This window comes from Chelonia mydas, chromosome 3, assembly GCF_015237465.2.
Source record: "Chelonia mydas isolate rCheMyd1 chromosome 3, rCheMyd1.pri.v2, whole genome shotgun sequence".
NCBI classification, from domain to species: domain Eukaryota; kingdom Metazoa; phylum Chordata; order Testudines; family Cheloniidae; genus Chelonia; species Chelonia mydas.
Window position 1 is genome coordinate 150,168,139 of NC_057851.1, and position 16,334 is coordinate 150,184,472.

At 43.0% G+C, this 16,334-nt stretch overlaps 2 protein-coding genes across 7 annotated transcripts in view; both read left to right on the plus strand.

Moving 5' to 3' along the window:
* The window catches only part of CLIP4 (CAP-Gly domain containing linker protein family member 4), a 54,445-nt gene that overhangs the window by 13,743 nt on the left and 24,368 nt on the right, over positions 1 to 16,334 (plus strand). For all 6 annotated transcript variants that reach the window (XM_037895572.2, XM_037895576.2, XM_043543536.1 and 3 more), the window contains 4 exons: positions 63 to 202; positions 1,490 to 1,583; positions 2,311 to 2,472; positions 9,379 to 9,497. In XM_037895572.2, coding sequence (XP_037751500.1) covers positions 63 to 202; positions 1,490 to 1,583; positions 2,311 to 2,472; positions 9,379 to 9,497 — 515 coding nt within the window. The remainder of the gene's footprint in view (positions 1 to 62; positions 203 to 1,489; positions 1,584 to 2,310; positions 2,473 to 9,378; positions 9,498 to 16,334) is intronic.
* LOC119565830 lies at positions 13,997 to 15,377 on the plus strand. The gene is made up of 2 exons (XM_037895577.2): positions 13,997 to 14,222; positions 14,580 to 15,377. The coding sequence occupies exons 1-2, from the start codon at positions 14,027 to 14,029 to the stop codon at positions 15,242 to 15,244; spliced, it is 861 nt and encodes a 286-aa protein (XP_037751505.1). The 5' UTR covers positions 13,997 to 14,026; the 3' UTR covers positions 15,245 to 15,377.

Below are 16,334 nucleotides of genomic sequence, written 5' to 3' on the forward strand. Positions count from 1 at the left end.
TGTTGAAGCATTTTAATACCCAAATGTGCATATAACGCTTCATATCTTTTCTTAAAAAACAGAGTTCTCCTTCTTCGATCCTAATGATGCAGCATGCCAAGAAATTCTTTTCAACCCTAAAACATCAGTTTCTGAATTGTTCGCTATCTTACGGCAATGGGTCCCACAGGTCCAGCAGAACATTGATATAATTGGAAATGAGGTGAGGAATGAAGGAGGATTCCTGAACAGCTTCAGTGTTAAAGAAAAATGGTATAGTGTTGATAATGTTCAGAACTAATCTTATTCAACAGCCGAAATAATAGGTTCAAGAGATTGTTTTTGCCTTATAGCACGTAGCTACTGACCAGCATATGAGTGATACAGGCACCAATCACAGTAGAGGCGACATTCAGCTTATCTTTGCAAAAGAGAAGGAAGATCAGTATATAACTATTCAAGATAATTGTGAGAAGGAAGCAAGGGTGGGTTGAAGAAACAAATAGAGAAGTTCTTTTTGGAACTAAAATGATTAGGATTTCCCATCTTCCACTTTTCTGTTTCCAGGAACTTTTAAAATTCTGACAAACTAAATTAAAACTAAGTCAGAAGTTAAAGGTGGGACTTCCAAAAGCATCTAAGTCACTTGGAAGCTGAAGCCTTTTTTCTTATTTCATCAGGTTTTGTGGGCTTTTCCAGATATTCCAGACTGCATTCTTCTTACAGCATTATAACTACAGGTTTTACCAGGGTACTGGGGGACCAAAGGATTAAATTGTGGGCGAGGAAGTGAAATTAGTATTTTAAATAGATTTAGTTTTCCTGGGCTGCATTGCATCTGAACTGGAAAAGTTAATTCTTCAACACATTAAAGCCAAGCTGGTGCTAATGATGGAAAAATTATTTAAAATCTGTAAGCACTAAAGGTTAATAATGATATTTAGTCATTTGTTTCTATCCATTTTGCTGAGTTATGTATAGCTACAGTAGAACCTCAGAGTTATGAACACCTTGGGAATGGAGGTTGTTTGTAACTTTGAACAAAACGTCATGGTTGTTCTTTCAAAAGTTTACAACTGAACATTGACTTAGTAGAACTTTGAAACTTTACTATGTAGAAGAAAAATGCTGCTTTTAACCATCTTAATTTAAATCAAACAATCACAGAAACACTTTCCTTACTTTGTAAAATCTTTTTTAAACTTTCCTTTTATTTTTTTTTTTTTAGTAGTTTACATTTAACATAGTACTGTGCTGTATAGTATTTGCTCTTTTTGGGGGAGTGGGTCTCTGCTGCCTGATTGTGTACTTGCTGTTCCAAATAAGATGTGTGGTTGACTGGTCAATTTGTAACTCTGGTGTTTGTTACTCTGAGGTTCTACTGTACATTGCACTGGTAGTCCACTTTAGCAAACTGCTTTGCTAGTCTCCACACAACAAATGCATAAGTCCATGTGTGAAAGCAGAATTTATTCAATAATTACACCAGTCATGTGCTGTTTTTCTGCAGATCATTAAGAGAGGCTGCAGTGTGAATGATAGAGATGGACTGACTGATATGACTCTCTTACATTACACCTGCAAGTCAGGGGCTCATGGTATTGGTGAGTAAAGAAAAACAGAAATTAGAAATGGAACTGTTTGCCTCGATAAATCACAGAGTCTATCCCTCTTCCGTTTCAAAATTGTTCCTTATAGTAAATTTGCTAGTGCTTGGCCTTAACTTTTGTAAACATTTTATTTGTATAGTGCCTTAATGGCTATTAGAAGGGATGATGCAGTAATTATTGTATGTATTAATACCAATTAAAAAACCTAAACATAACTGAGAGGTTTCTCACTTGGTAATATTGAAATCTCAGGCTCCTTGGGAGAGACAAGGAATCTTCGGTTGCATTTCATGCACGTTTATAGGAAATAAGAGTGCCTTTAGCCCTCTCTTTCTTGATGACTCCTATTGGCTTCTATCAAAGAACCTTTTTACACTGATACTGAACCCAGTTCTCCACTCTGCTCCAGCAAAAGGGTGTGGGGTGGCTGATGGAGCTTTAACTTTGCTGGCAGAAGGTTTGAAAATTAGGCATTGTGGGGCCTCACTCCACCACCTCCCTAGCCTGCCTCTGATGCCCATGATTCCTTTCTTGCCTAATCCGCAAGAGAGCCTTTTTGTAGCAAAATGTCTTTCTCTAGGCTTCGCTCTGTGTAGCCATAATTTGGAATACAAATGTTTTCTAATGCATTATATGTGATATCTAGGCTGGTATATTTATACCACACTATTAAACTCTTACTTAACATTTAAAACAACTTTTAAAAAAAACTGCTTTGCAGGTGATGTTGAGACTGCTGCCAAATTCGCCTCTCACCTTATTGATCTGGGTGCAGATACTAGTTTACGTAGTCGCTGGACAAATATGAATGCTTTGCATTATGCTGCCTACTTTGATGTTCCAGAACTTATTAGAGTTATTTTGAAAAATGCAAAGCCCAAAGGTAGGTATTATCAAGTATCAGTTTTCTTAGATAATATGCCATTCTGTCCTTCCGTTAACCCCACTGATCCATCCAGTAAATGGGGTTGTGTAGGCATAGATGAAAGCTGCACTTTCCCATAATTTTTTTTTTAAAGTTATTTCTCATTCTCTTTAGTTTGCTTTTTCGGTCCATTTTCTCTGAACTGAGTTTATGCTGTAGTGCATAGGCCAGGTTGTTTTTAAAGAAGAGAGAGTATGATGGGATCAGACTTCGTAAATAGTGAATGGGAAGTGAGGGAATGGGGGGGCGGAGAAAGGGTAATAGAGCGTCAGTTTACTCACCTCTAAACATTTGCTGGCAGAGTGAAAGAGCAGATGTGGAGAAACAAGCACAACTGTTCTATTTGTGAAATCTGAGGCTTTCTGAGGTGTCCTTATGATCAAGACTCAGAAAGGAAGAAGCAGGCTATGGGGTAGATCAGTTCTGGCGAACATAACAGAAGGTGAAAAAGATGCATGCTGCTAGCAATTGGAGCCGCTATTGACGTGTTCATATGTCTCACCTCTACTGCCCATTTAAAAACGAAGCGACTAAAGTGTCATACCTGAGATAGTAGAATGGGTACAGATTGGGATGGGAGACCCCACTGGTAGTTATAAATGCATTTGAAGTTCTGCAAATAATAGTATAAATTAATAATTAAAGTCTAACCCATTATATTAATGCAAAAGGTAACTGACACTGGTTTCTGAAGCAGAAGCCAATATTACTGTGTTCCTAATCTGCGTGAGTATCTACGCCAATAAACAGTTTGTGCATTGTACTAAATAAACATCCTTCTGGTTGTGCTGTCTTGTAGAATTGTCAGATGCCTCTTTTTAACTAGCTGTAATTAAAAAGACTTCATTTTAAACACTGAAAAGGTATCCTTTTATAAATATTGACAACTCAGTACCCCATTTCATGTCTTAAAACGTCATGTAGACACACAGGGTTTGTTTACCAGATCTTGTATAAGGAATTGTCAGAGTATTAATCCATAAGCATAGGTGCTAGTGGCTGCTTTAGCATTTCTCAAAAACAAATGGCGGGTGAGCAGGCACTCATATCTAGGGGTGCAATTAAAAGGCAAAATCCTGACTTCTGTTGTTGTAGGGAGCTCCTTTCTCGCTGAATCCCTGTTGCTGCTTGAGGAAAGCCTGGATCTTTCCACAGTGCTCGAACACTAGCCAGAAGTCTCCCTTCTAATGCGCCATGTCTCCTGAGAGTGTAAGGGCCACAAACTGTAGCCAGCAACAAGAGACAAACCACTATTGCTCATGTTCAGAAGAGCAGTCAACATCATGTTGCAACAGCCACCCTCCCCCTGTCTCTTCATGACCTGCAGCATCAGAATGGCTCTTGTGCCAAACACCTGGCCTCATACTCGTTCAGTTCTCCTGCACAGCGGTTCCAAGGAAGGGCAGGGTTTTGTCCAAATAAAGAAAACATATAAACAAATAAATGACTTGCACCTCATCAGCTCCCACATGCGTAACACCCACAACCTAAGAATAATGTGATTGCCCTAAGATGTTTATAAAACAACCTGTCTGACACAGTTTATATTAGTTGACTTAATGTGTCAGGAGGTTTGGATTAGTGTAAGAGATACTCTTAACATTTTGGGAACAAGACTTAATTGGGCAGACTGTTCCATAAGAATGTGGTTGCTCTTTCATTTCAGATCTTGCAGAGAAACAAGTGTGCATGTACAAATAAAACATATTTTTTTTTGGTTTGTCGTGAGCTGTATGGAGGGACCCAAGTGTACCTTGGAGGGGTCCCTACTTTACCTGTTCTGGAAAAAAAAGTCACAAGATATATGTAACCTTTCAAGCAAAAGGTGTAATGAGTATGGCGTGAATTTAGAGACACTCTTCCAAAGAAGAGCCAGTTACCACATGAGCTTGATTTACTGCGGCAGTAAAATGCCCTGCATGCCTCCATATAACATTCTCAATTCTAAGAATTTTAGAGTGAACCTATATAGAGAACTGGTTTATCCTCAAATTGACAAACATATTCAGATATGAGAACTGTTTCATTCCTTGGGAATGAAATAATGTTTTTATGTGTCATGCTTCTGGTATATAATCCCATATACATCATTCACAACAAACTGTATTGCTACATATTTCTTTCCCTTCAGATAGTTCCCAAGTAATGATACAGGGCACCCAGTTAAGCTGGAAATGTGTTTAAACATGCCTTCAGGTTTTGTCTATGTACCTTTGTTTTCATATATGTTGTGACAGGTTTCAGAGTAGCAGCCTTGTTAGTCTGTATCCTCAAAAAGAAAAGGAGTACGTGTGGCACCTTAGAGACTAACAAAGTTATTTGAGCATAAGCTTTCGTGAGCTACAGCTCACATCATTGGATGCATGTAGTGGAAAATACAATGGGGAGATTTTATATACACAGAGAACATGAAACAATGGGTGTTACATACACACTGTAACAAGAGTGATCAGGTCAGGTGAGCTATTACCAGCAGGAGAGCGGGGAGGAGGGGGTGGGAAAAACTTTTGTACTGATAATCAAGGTGGGCCATTTCCAGAAGTTGACAAGAACGTCTGAGGAATGGGGGTGGGGATGGGGAATAGTTTTACTTTGTGTAATGACCCATCCATTCCCAGTCTCTATTCAAGCCTAAGTTCATTGTATCCAGTTTGCAAATTAATTCCAATTCATCAGTCTCTCTTTGGAGTTTGTTTTTGAAGTTTTTTTGTTGAAGAATTGCGACTTTTAGGTCTGTACTTGAGTGACCAGGGAGGTTGAAGTATTCTCCGACTGGTTTTTGAATGTTACTATTCTTGACGTCTGATTTGTGTCCATTTATTCTTTTACATAGAGACTGTCCAGTTTGGCCAATGTACATGGCAGAGGGGCATTGCTGGCACATGATGGCATATATCACATTGGTAGATGTGAAGGTGAACGAGCCTCTGATCGTGTGGCTGATGTGATTAGGCCCTATGATGGTGTCCCATGAATAGATATGTGGACACAGTTGGCAACGGGCTTTGTTGCAAGGATAGGTTCCTGGGTTAGTGTTTTTGTTGTGTGGTGTGTGGTTGCTGGTGAGTATTTGCTTCAGGTTGGGGGGCTGTCTGTAAACAAGGACTGGTTTGTCTCCCAAGATCTGTGAGAGTGAGGGATCGTCCTTCAGAATAGGTTGTAGATCCTTGATGATGCGTTGGAGAGGTTTTAGTTGGGGGCTGAAGGTGATGGCTAGTGGCGTTCTGTTATTTTCTTTGTTGGGCCTGTCCTGTAGTAGGTAACTTCTGGGTACTCTTCTGGCTCTGTCAGTCTGTTTCTTCACTTCAGCAGGTGGGTATTGTAGTTGTAAGAACGCTTCATAGAGATCTTGTAGGTGTTTGTCTCTGTCTGAGGGGTTGGAGCAAATGCGGTTGTATCGTAGAGCTTGGCTGTAGACAATGGGTCGTGTGGTGTGATCTGGATGAAAGCTGGAGGCATGTAGGTAAGCATAGCGGTCAGTAGGTTTCCAGTATAGGGTGGTGTTTATGTGACCATTGCTTATTAGCACCGTAGTGTCCAGGAAGTGGATCTCTTGTGTGGACTGGTCCAGGCTGAGGTTGATGGTGGGATGGAAATTGTTGAAATCATGGTGGAATTCCTCAAGGGCTTCTTTTCCATGGGTCCAGATGATGAAGATGTCATCAATGTAGCGCAAGTAGAGTAGGGGCATTAGGGGACGAGAGCTGAGAAAGCGTTGTTCTAAGTCAACCATAAAAACGTTGGCATACTGTGGGGCCATGCGGGTACCCATAGCAGTGCTGCTGACTTGAAGGTATACATTGTCCCCAAATGTGTAATAGTTATGGGTGAGGACAAAGTCACAAAGTTCAGCCACCACATATGCCATGACATTACTGGGGATACTGTTCCTGACGGCTTGTAGTCCATCTTTGTGTGGAATGTTGGTGTAGAGGGCTTCTGCATCCATAGTGGCCAGGATGGTGTTTCAGGAAGATCACCGATGGATTGTAGTTTCCTCAGGAAGTCAGTGGTGTCTCGAAGATAGCTGGGAGTGCTGGTAACGTAGGGCCTGAGGAGGGAGTCTACATAGCCAGACAATTCTGCTGTCAGGGTGCCAATGCCTGAGATGATGGGGCGTCCAGGATTTCCAGGTTTATGGATCTTGGGTAGCATATAGAAAACCGCTGGTCGGGGTTCTAGGGGTGTGTCTGTGCGGATTTGTTCTTGTGCTTTTTCAGGGAGTTTCTTGAGCAGATGGTGTAGTTTCTTTTGGAAACCCTCAGTGGGATCAGAGGGTAATGGCTTGTAGAAAGTGGTGCTGGAGAACTGCCTAGCAGCTTCTTGTTCATATTCTGACCTATTCATGATGACGACAGCACATCCTTTGTCAGCCTTTTTGATTATGATGTCAGAGTTGTTTCTGAGGCTGTGGATGGCATTGTGTTCTGCACGGCTGAGGTTATGGGGCAAGTGATCCTGCTTTTCCACAATTTCAGCCTGTGCACGTCAGCGGAAGCACTCTGTGTAGAAGTCCAGTCTGTTGTTTCGACCTTCAGGAGGAGTCCACCCAGAATCCTTCTTTTTGTAGTGTTGGTAGGAAGGTCTCTGTGAGTTAGTATGTTGTTCAGAGGTGTGTTGGAAATATTCCTTGAGTCAGAGATGTTGAAAATAGGATTCTAGGTCACCACAGAACTGTACCATGTTCGTGGGGGTGGAGGGGCAGAAAGAAAGGCCCCGAGATAGGACAGATTCTTCTGCTGGGCTAGGAGTATAGTTGGATAGATTAACAATATTGCTGGGTGAGTTAAGGGACCTACTATTGTGACCCCTTGTGGCATGTAGTAGTTTAGATAGTTTAGTGTCCTTTTTCTTTTGTAGAGAAGCAAAGTGTGTGTTGTAAATGGCTTGTCTGGTTTTTGTAAAGTCCAGCCACGAGGAAGTTTGTGTGGAAGGTTGTTTTTTTATGAGAGTATCCAGTTTTGAGAGCTCAGTCTTAATCTTTCCCTGTTTGCTGTAGAGGATGTTGATCAGGTGGTTCCACAGTTTCTTTGAGAGTGTGTGGCACAAGCTGTCAGCATAGTCTGTGTGGTATGTAGATTGTAATGGATTTTTTACCTTCAGTCCTTTTGGTATGATGTCCATCTGTTTGCATTTGGAAAGGAAGATTATGTCTGTCTGTATCTGTACGAGATTTTCATGAAGTTGATAGAACAAGAGTGATCAGGTAAGGCGAGCTATTACCAGCAGGAGAGTGGGGCGGGGGTCAGAGGAACCTTTTGTAGTGATAATCAAGGTGGGCCATTTCCAGCAGTTGACAAGAACGTGTGAGGAACAGTAGGGGGGTGGGGGGATAAACATGGAAAAATAGTTTTATTTTGTGTAACGACACATCCACTCCCAGTCTTTATTCAAGCCTAAGTTAATTGCATCCAGTTTGCAAATTAATTCCAATTCAGCAGTCTCTCGTTGGAGTCTGTTTTTGAAATTTTTTTGTTGAAGAATTGCCACTTTTAGGTCTGTAATCGAGTGACCAAAGAGATTGAAGTGTTCTCTGACTGGTTTTTGAATATTATAATTCTTAGTCAGTGTAAAATGCAATAAAGGGGTAATGCTAATAACCTCAAAGTGTGTGACTAAGTTTCGAGGACATGATGGTGGTCTGCTAGATGTATTTGAAGGCTTTCATTTAAAAAAAAAAAAAAAAAGACTGGATTTTCAGAGTTGCTGAACACCTGTAGCTCTCATTGACTTTAGTTGGTGATATCGGTATTCAGCACCTCTGAAAATCAGGCCATATATGGACATGGAAATGTCTGGTTGATAGCCTAACTAGGCATGCAAATTTGCCTGGTCTTATAGATGGATTATCTTAGGTATTTTACTGATAATTTTACTGATAATTTCAAGCTTATGTATAAAGGTACCTAGTTCACATTGGTGTAGTCCCATTTCAAACAGGACTATGTTAATGCAAAATAGATACCTTTTAAACTATGTCAGCAGGGTCTACATGGGACAGTTAGACTGCAACACATTAGAGCACTGGTGTGCTTTGGTGTGCCATGTACACAACCTTTTTGAAGTTAGATAGCTCAGAGTTGAAAGGTTCTGTGTCCATTTTCATGGCTACTGGTTCAAATTTGAGCTAGATTAGTAATATCTGAAAGTCATATGAAGGTTGCTTGGTACCATATGTGAAATGAATTGGAGTTGTGGACAAATGTCCACATCCTGAACTGGCACCCATTTTGTTAGCCTCAGTGTTGATGCCAAAGATAGATTGGATATTGAGACTGAATTCTTTTCTATTAGCTAAAAGTAATTGCTCTAAAAGGAGGTTGAGGCACATTAGGGTAATCTGAGGGAATTTGTATTATACTGTACCTGTTCTTGATTGGATTATAACATTTCATTCTGTAATCTGTCAATCTAAGACCCTTTACTATCACTAATTCATTTGCTTTTTATGAAGTAAATAAGGGAAGTGGGGGTGCAATCAGTGTTTGTCCAATAAAAAAGAACACAGTTGGTTGGAAAATACAGCTTTTTCCAAGTTTCTACCTGTTTAAACAATGAATAGAAATATAAATGTACAAGCATTTTTTTACTTACCCAGAATGCTCAGTCTTATGTGCTTTCTGCTATTTAGCTATTAGCAGTTAGCATTATGCAATGACAGGAGTTAACTAAGTTAGAAGACGGTAGTTTGTAAAGAATATATATATGTGTGTGTGTGTGTGTGCGTGTGTATATGGTTAAGGAGGGGTGCTACATAAAATCACCATTCATCAGCATCTGGGTTACAGAAAATAGTGCTTATTTATATGTTGAAATGTTTCAAGTAACACCTCTTCCATTCTCACTCGTGATGTTTAATTGCAGATGTGGATGCCACCTGCAGTGACTTCGATTTTGGAACAGCTTTGCATATTGCTGCATTTAACTTGTGTACTGCAGCAGTGAAGTGTTTACTGGAACATGGAGCGAATCCTGCCTTTAGGGTAAGGTGTAAGATTTCAGATGAACCAAAAGGATGAAAAGTAATTATTTTGACTGTTTAATGTTGCTGTAGCCAGGTTGGTCTCAGGATATGAGAGACAAAGTAGGTAGGGTATCTTTTATTGGACCAACTTCTGTTGGTGAAAGGTTCAAGCTTTCAGACTACCCAGAGTTCTTCATGTCTGGGGAAAGAAATCAGCGTTTCTGTGCTAAATACAAATTGGGGCACAGTTAAGCATAATGGGTAACATTAGGAGGTCCCTTGAAATAAAGTGGGCAATAAGGGTTAGATTGTTTATGCAAAAGAGATTTGATGTGGGCCATTGAGGGTTAGCAGGCTGGTGTGTGTTAGGTTGTTGTAATGAGCCATGTCCTTGGTTTTAGTGCCTAGCAGTGTTACAAATTTAAGTTTCCTGGCTTGCCTTTTGAAGGTGCAAATTTGGACAAGTTTTCTTCAAGGATATAGTGCTGAAAGATCAGATATGCAGTGATCGCTTGTGAAAAGTGGTCCATAGGTGTTAGGGATTTTTTGTCTTTTATGATTTTCCTGTGTGAGTTCATTCGAGACTGTAGTGATTAATTTGACTGTCATTTAAGAAAACTTGTATGCAGTGGTGTTGTAGCCGTGTTGGTCCCAGAATGTAAGAAAGACAAGGTGGTTGGTGAGAGAGACAAGCTTACACAGAGCTCTCCTTCAGGTCTGGGAAGTGTATTTAGCTGTGACACTCTGAATACAAGGCTGAACAGATTGTTTAGCATAAGTAGTTAACACATATTTCAAGGGACCATTCAAGGTGAAGTGTCCAGTTAACACCCCTCCAGTCATAGGGAGGAAATGGGGGGCGGGGGGGGGAGCTGGAGAGTGTGGTTATCTGAATTCTCTGTCCTCATTGGAAACCTGCATAACACCTTCAAAGGATGAGTCTGGGAGCTTACATTTGTAATTTTGCTAGATACTAAAAATCATGAACTAAACGCATACATTGAATTCATGACTTTTTACAACAATCTATAACGACCTCCTCTCCTCCCAGCTTTTCTTTTTCTTCCTTTCCCACTATGATTTGAGAGGTGTTAGCTGGTCACTTCACCTTGAATGGTCCCTTGAAAGGTTCTTTGTAAGATGTAAAAAGAACAGGAGTACTTGTGGCACTTTAGAGACTAACAAATTTATTTGAGCATAAGCTTTCGTGGGCTACAGCCCACTTCATCAGATGCACAGAATGGAACATATATAGTAAGAAGATATATATACATACAGAGAACATGAAAAGGTGGAAGTTGCCATACCATCTCTAAGAGGCTAATTAATTAAGATGAGCTATTATCAGCAGGAGAAAAAAAACTTTTGTAGTGATAATCAAGTTGGCCCATTTCAGATAGTTGACAAGAATGTGTGAGGATACTTAACGTGGGGAAATAGATTCAATTTGTGTAATGACCCAGCCACTCCCAGTCTCTATTCAAGCCCAAGTTAATGGTATCTAGTTTGCAAATTAATTTCAGTTCAGCAATTTCTCATTGGAGTCTGTTTTTGAAGCTTTTCTGTTGCAAAATTGCCACCTTTAAGTCTTTTACTGAGTGACCAGAGTGGTTGAAGTGTTCTCCTACTGGTTTTTGAATGTTATGATTCCTGATGTCAGATTTGTGTCCATTTAGTCTTTTGCGTAGAGACTGTCCGGTTTGGCCAATGTACATGGCAGAGAGGCATTGCTGGCACATGATGGCATATATCACATTGGTAGATGTGAAGGTGAACGAGCCTCTGATAGTGTGGCTGATGTGATTAGGCCTATGATGGTGTCCCATGAATAGATATGTGGACACAGTTGGCAACGGGCTTTGTTGCAAGGATAGGTTCCTAGGTTAGTGTTTTTGTTGTGTGGTGTGTGGTTGCTGGTGAGTATTTGCTTCAGGTTGGGGGGCTGTCTGGAAGCAAGGACGGGCCTGTCTCCCAAGATTTGTGAGAGTGATGGGTCGTCCTTCAGGATAGGTTGTAGATCCTTGATGATGCGTTGGAGAGGTTTTAGTTGGGGGCTGAAGGTGATGGCTAGTGGCGTTCTGTTATTTTCTTTGTTGGGCCTGTCCTGTAGTAGGTAACTTCTGGGTACTCTTCTGGCTCTGTCAATCTCTTTCTTTACTTCAGCAGGTGGGTATTGTAGTTGTAAGAATGCTTGATAGAGATCTTGTAGCTGTTTGTCTCTGTCTGAGGGGTTGGAGCAAATGCGGCTGTATCTTAGAGTTTGGCTGTAGACAACGGATCGTGTGGTGTGATCTGGATGAAAGCTGGAGGCATGTAGGTAAGTATAGTGGTCAGTAGGTTTCCGGTATAGGGTGGTGTTTATGTGACCATCACGTATTAGCACAGTAGTGTCCAGGAAATGGACTGCTTGTGTGGACTGGTCCAGGCTGAGGTTGATGGTGGGATGGAAAAAGGTGCCACAAGTACTCCTGTTCTTTTTGCGGATACAGACTAACACGGCTGCTACTCTGAAATTTGTGAGATGTGTATAACTACTTATGCTAAATAATCTCTTTCACAGCTAAATACAAGGTGACACTCTGCATATGCCTACACAGCAATTAAAAACCCATGGCTGGCCTGTATCACCTGACTTGGCTTGCAGGGCTTGGGTAACTGTGAGCCCCAATGTCTACACTACACCATAATTGAACAGCCCCTTAGCCTGCACCCCATGAGCCTGAGTCAACTGACATGGGCCAGCCATCGGTTTGTAATTGCAACATAGACATGCCCACTGAATACATTTACCAGACCTGAAGAAGAGCTCTGTGTAAGCTCAAAAGTTTGTGTCTCTCACCAGCAGACCTACCTTGTCTCGTTACACTTAAGAAAAATAGCCACACACACACACAAAAGTAACAACCAGTCCTGGGTTTTGGTCAGTTGAAAATGTATTATATTGAGTGGTACTGCCTGAAAATCATTGGTAATTAATTTTGGAAGATTTTCCTTTTTGGGCAGCTGTGATCTGTTATGTATCCAACCTTAGATTTCTGTCAAGATCCAGTTCCATCTAAAGGTCAGTTTAGTCACATTACTCAGATTTTCCCATTACTGTATGTATGCCTGTCTTTTTATTGTTTAGTGCTCCTTTGTCCTCTAAAGTAGCCATTATCACACAGCTGTACCTCTGTTCAGAAACACAGGAATGCAACCTAAGATCATCACAAATGCTGTGTATTAATCGTCTTGCCCTAATCACATGAGCCCAAACACAGTCTCTCTGACAGATCTGAATGCCGCTTGTGTATGGGGAAAGAGTCTTGTGGTGGCTGCTGACCCTGAATCTCTCATATTGCAGATTAGTAACTCTGACTTTGTCCTGAAGGAAACCAAGGTGGCTTCTGCTACAGAGGCTCCTAAGAAAGAAAAGATTTAGAGTTATGGAAATATTAATGTGGGATTTTGGTTATATTTATCAATGTGTACATTAAGAATAGTGCCTTGTTTGCCTTTATACATCCAATTGTATGGCTTTAAAACAGTTTAATGGGTACCTCCTCAACTCGTGATCCCTGGAAAAAAGGAGAGATTTTGGCCACACCTATCATAGTTAATGATCTACCACAAGCTCTTGCGTGTTTTCCTTCTACAGCTGTTCTGCTAAAAACAATAGGTCTGTGGCAAATTATGGGTGTGCCTGGACCACGTTACTAAAGAGAGAAAATGAAAGAGCTGCTGTATTATTTTAAATAATTCCATAAGCTCTTTGATTTGCTCATCTTAAGAATTGCATTGTGGGTCAATCTTCATAGCCCATCAGTTGACAGTGTGTATACTTAAGCCTTGGCTATACTTGCGCGTTATAGCGCAATAAAGCTGCCAAGAGCTCTCTACCTTCCTACCCGTCCACGCTGGCAAGGCACGTAGAGCGTTCTGACTCCGCGGCTGGAGCGCTCCTGGTACTCCACCTCCCCAAGAGGAATAACATTTGTTGCGCTCTTGCTGGAGCGCAACGGCGCCAGTGTGGACACCTAATGCGCTCTGATTGGCCTCTGGAAGTGTCCCGCAATGCCTGTTCTAGCCACTCTGGTCATCACTTTTGAACTCTGCTGCCCTGTCCTCAGGTGACCAACCGTCAGACCTGCCCTTTAAATTTCCTGGGAATTTTGAAAATCCCCTTCCTGTTTTCTCAGCCAGGCGTGGAGTGCTCTCATCGCATCCTTCCAGGCAACCATACCTCCACGCATCAGGTGATCCACAGTATGGAGCAATGGTGAGGTGCTGGACCTCATCAGTGTTTCGGGGGAGGAAGCTGTGCAGTCCCAGCTGTGCTCCAGCCATAGGAATTATGATATCTTTGGGCACCTATCAAGGGCCATGATGGAAAGGGGCCATGACCGGGACGTCGTGCAGTGCAGGGTTAAAGTGAAGGAGCTGCGGAATGCCTACCGCAAAGCCCACGAGGCAAATGGCTGCTCCGGTGCTGCCCCCGCGACCTGCCATTTCTACAAAGAGCTGGACGTGATACTTGGGGGCGACCCCACCTCCACTCCAACAACCACCATGGACACTTCCGAGCCCAGCACAGCAAGGGGGGAGGAGGAGGATGAGGGAAATGCTAGTAAGGGTGCTGAGGCGGGGGGAGACACCCCGGAATCCCTAGATGCATGCAGCCAGGAGCTCTTCTCGAGCCAGGAGGAAGGTAGCCAGTCATGGCGGCCGGTGCTTGGGGAAGGACAAACACCAGAGGAGGTTTCTGGTAAGCGGCTTTTTTTTCCGGGAAGGAAGCTCTTTGGGCGAGAAGGGTTTGGGATGCATGCATGCCTAGATGCGGAATAGCGCATTGATGTGGTCTATCACATCATGGTAATCGGCATCGGTGATCTCTTCAAAAGTCTCAGACAGAACGTGGGCAATGCACCTGCACAAGTTTATTGGGAGAGCCAGCATGGTTCTTGTCCCAGTCAGGCTATTGTGCCACTGTGCGCTCGCTTTGGAACAGGCAAAGTATGGTTTTGTATGGACTGTGATTGCCCTCCGTAAGTGTGGGGGAATCATTGCTCTGTCTGGTGTGTACAATGCCTCCTCTGTTAAGTGTTGCATTTTGCCTGAATAGGTGCAACCTTGAGATCTCAGCCGCTGGTGTTATCACTGGCCGACAGACTGAGAGCACTCAGGAAGAGGTCCCGTAAAAGCAAAGAAGACATGCTGCAGGAAGTGATGCAGCAGTCTGTGGAAGAGAATCGAAAGGCACAGAAGTGGAGGGAGAGTGAAAGGAGGATCCGCCAGAAGAATGAGGATTGCCAGCAGCAAAACGCGGTGCTCTGGCAGCAAAGCACGGATTGGCTGATCAGCATAATGGAGCGCCAAGCGGACTCTATCCAGGCGCTCGTCACCATGCAGGCAGAGCACAACTACGCTCGCCGCCCCCTGCAGCCCTTGTCCCAAAACTCTTTCCCTTGTGCCCCCATGTCCCCTCCAACTCACTTTGCCCCACATCTGGGTTCTTACTGCTCCCAGCTGCCTCCTACACCCCTAGCTTCACCATCCACCCATGAAAACTACGACCCTTATCCACTGCACTCAACCCCCCGCAGCAGGCCTTACAGCCATCCTGAAGTGCAGCACTCAGTGCACAGCACTCCAGACAGGATTCCAGAGTATGAAATCAGGACATATTCAAGTCTGTGGGTGAACCGGTCCCCACCCTACCCCCTTGCCATTGTGGTATTGCTGTGTTACTTTGTTTTTATTTCAAGAAATGAATTTTCTTTTCAATAAATGGAGTTTTTCACTTTGAAAACATACTTTATTAGTGCATAAAGCAAAATATACTTTAGCCCAGGAAAGCAACAAGCACTACAATTCAGTGTACAAAACACAGCCACTGCACTTAACTCCCGTGCAGAGCAACAGACATTACTGGTGGCTTTCAGCCTCAAATTGCTCCCTCAAGGCATCCCTAATCCTTGCAGCCCCATTCTGGGCCCCTCTAATAGCCCTGCTCTCTGGCTGTGCAAATTCAGCCTCCAGGTGTTGAACCTCTGAGGCCCATGCCTGAGTGAAGCTTTCACCCTTCCCTTCACAAATATTTTGGAAGGTACAGCACGTGGATATAACCGTGGGGATGCTGGCTTTGGCCAAGTCCAGCTTTCCATAAAGAGAGCGCCAGTGGCCCTTCAAACGGCCAAAAGCATGCTCGACAGTCATTCGGCACTGGCTGATCCTGTAGTTGAACCTTTCCTGGCTGCTGACCAGGCTCCCTGTGTAGGGTTTCATGAGCCACGGCATTAAAGGGTAAGCGGGATCTCCAAGGATCACAATGGGCATTTCGACTTCCCCTATGGTGATCCTCTGGTCTGGGAAAAAAGTCCCAGCTTGCAGCTTCCTGAACAGTCCAGTGTTCCAAAAGATGTGTGTGTCATGCACCTTTCCGGGCCAGCCTGCGTTAATGTCAGTGAAACGCCCAGGGTGATCCACAAGCTCCTGGAGAACCATGGAGAAATACCCCTTCCAATTAACCTACTTGGAGGCTAGGTGGTCTGGTGCCAGAATAGGAACATGGGTCCCATCTATCGCCCCTCCGCAGTTAGGGAAACCCATTTGTTGAAAGCCAGCCACAAGGTCATGCACGTTACCCGGAGTCACGGTTCTTCTGAGTAGGATGAGATTAATGGCCCTGCAAACTTGCATCAACACAATTCCAGCGGTTGACTTTCCCACTCCAAAATGGTTAGTGACCAATTGGTAGCTGTCTGGAGTTGCCAGCTTCCAGATTGCAATAGCCACCCACTTCTCCACTGTCAGGGCAGCTCTCAATCTCGTGTCCTTGCACCGCAGGGTGGGGGCGAGCTCCTCACACAGTCCCATG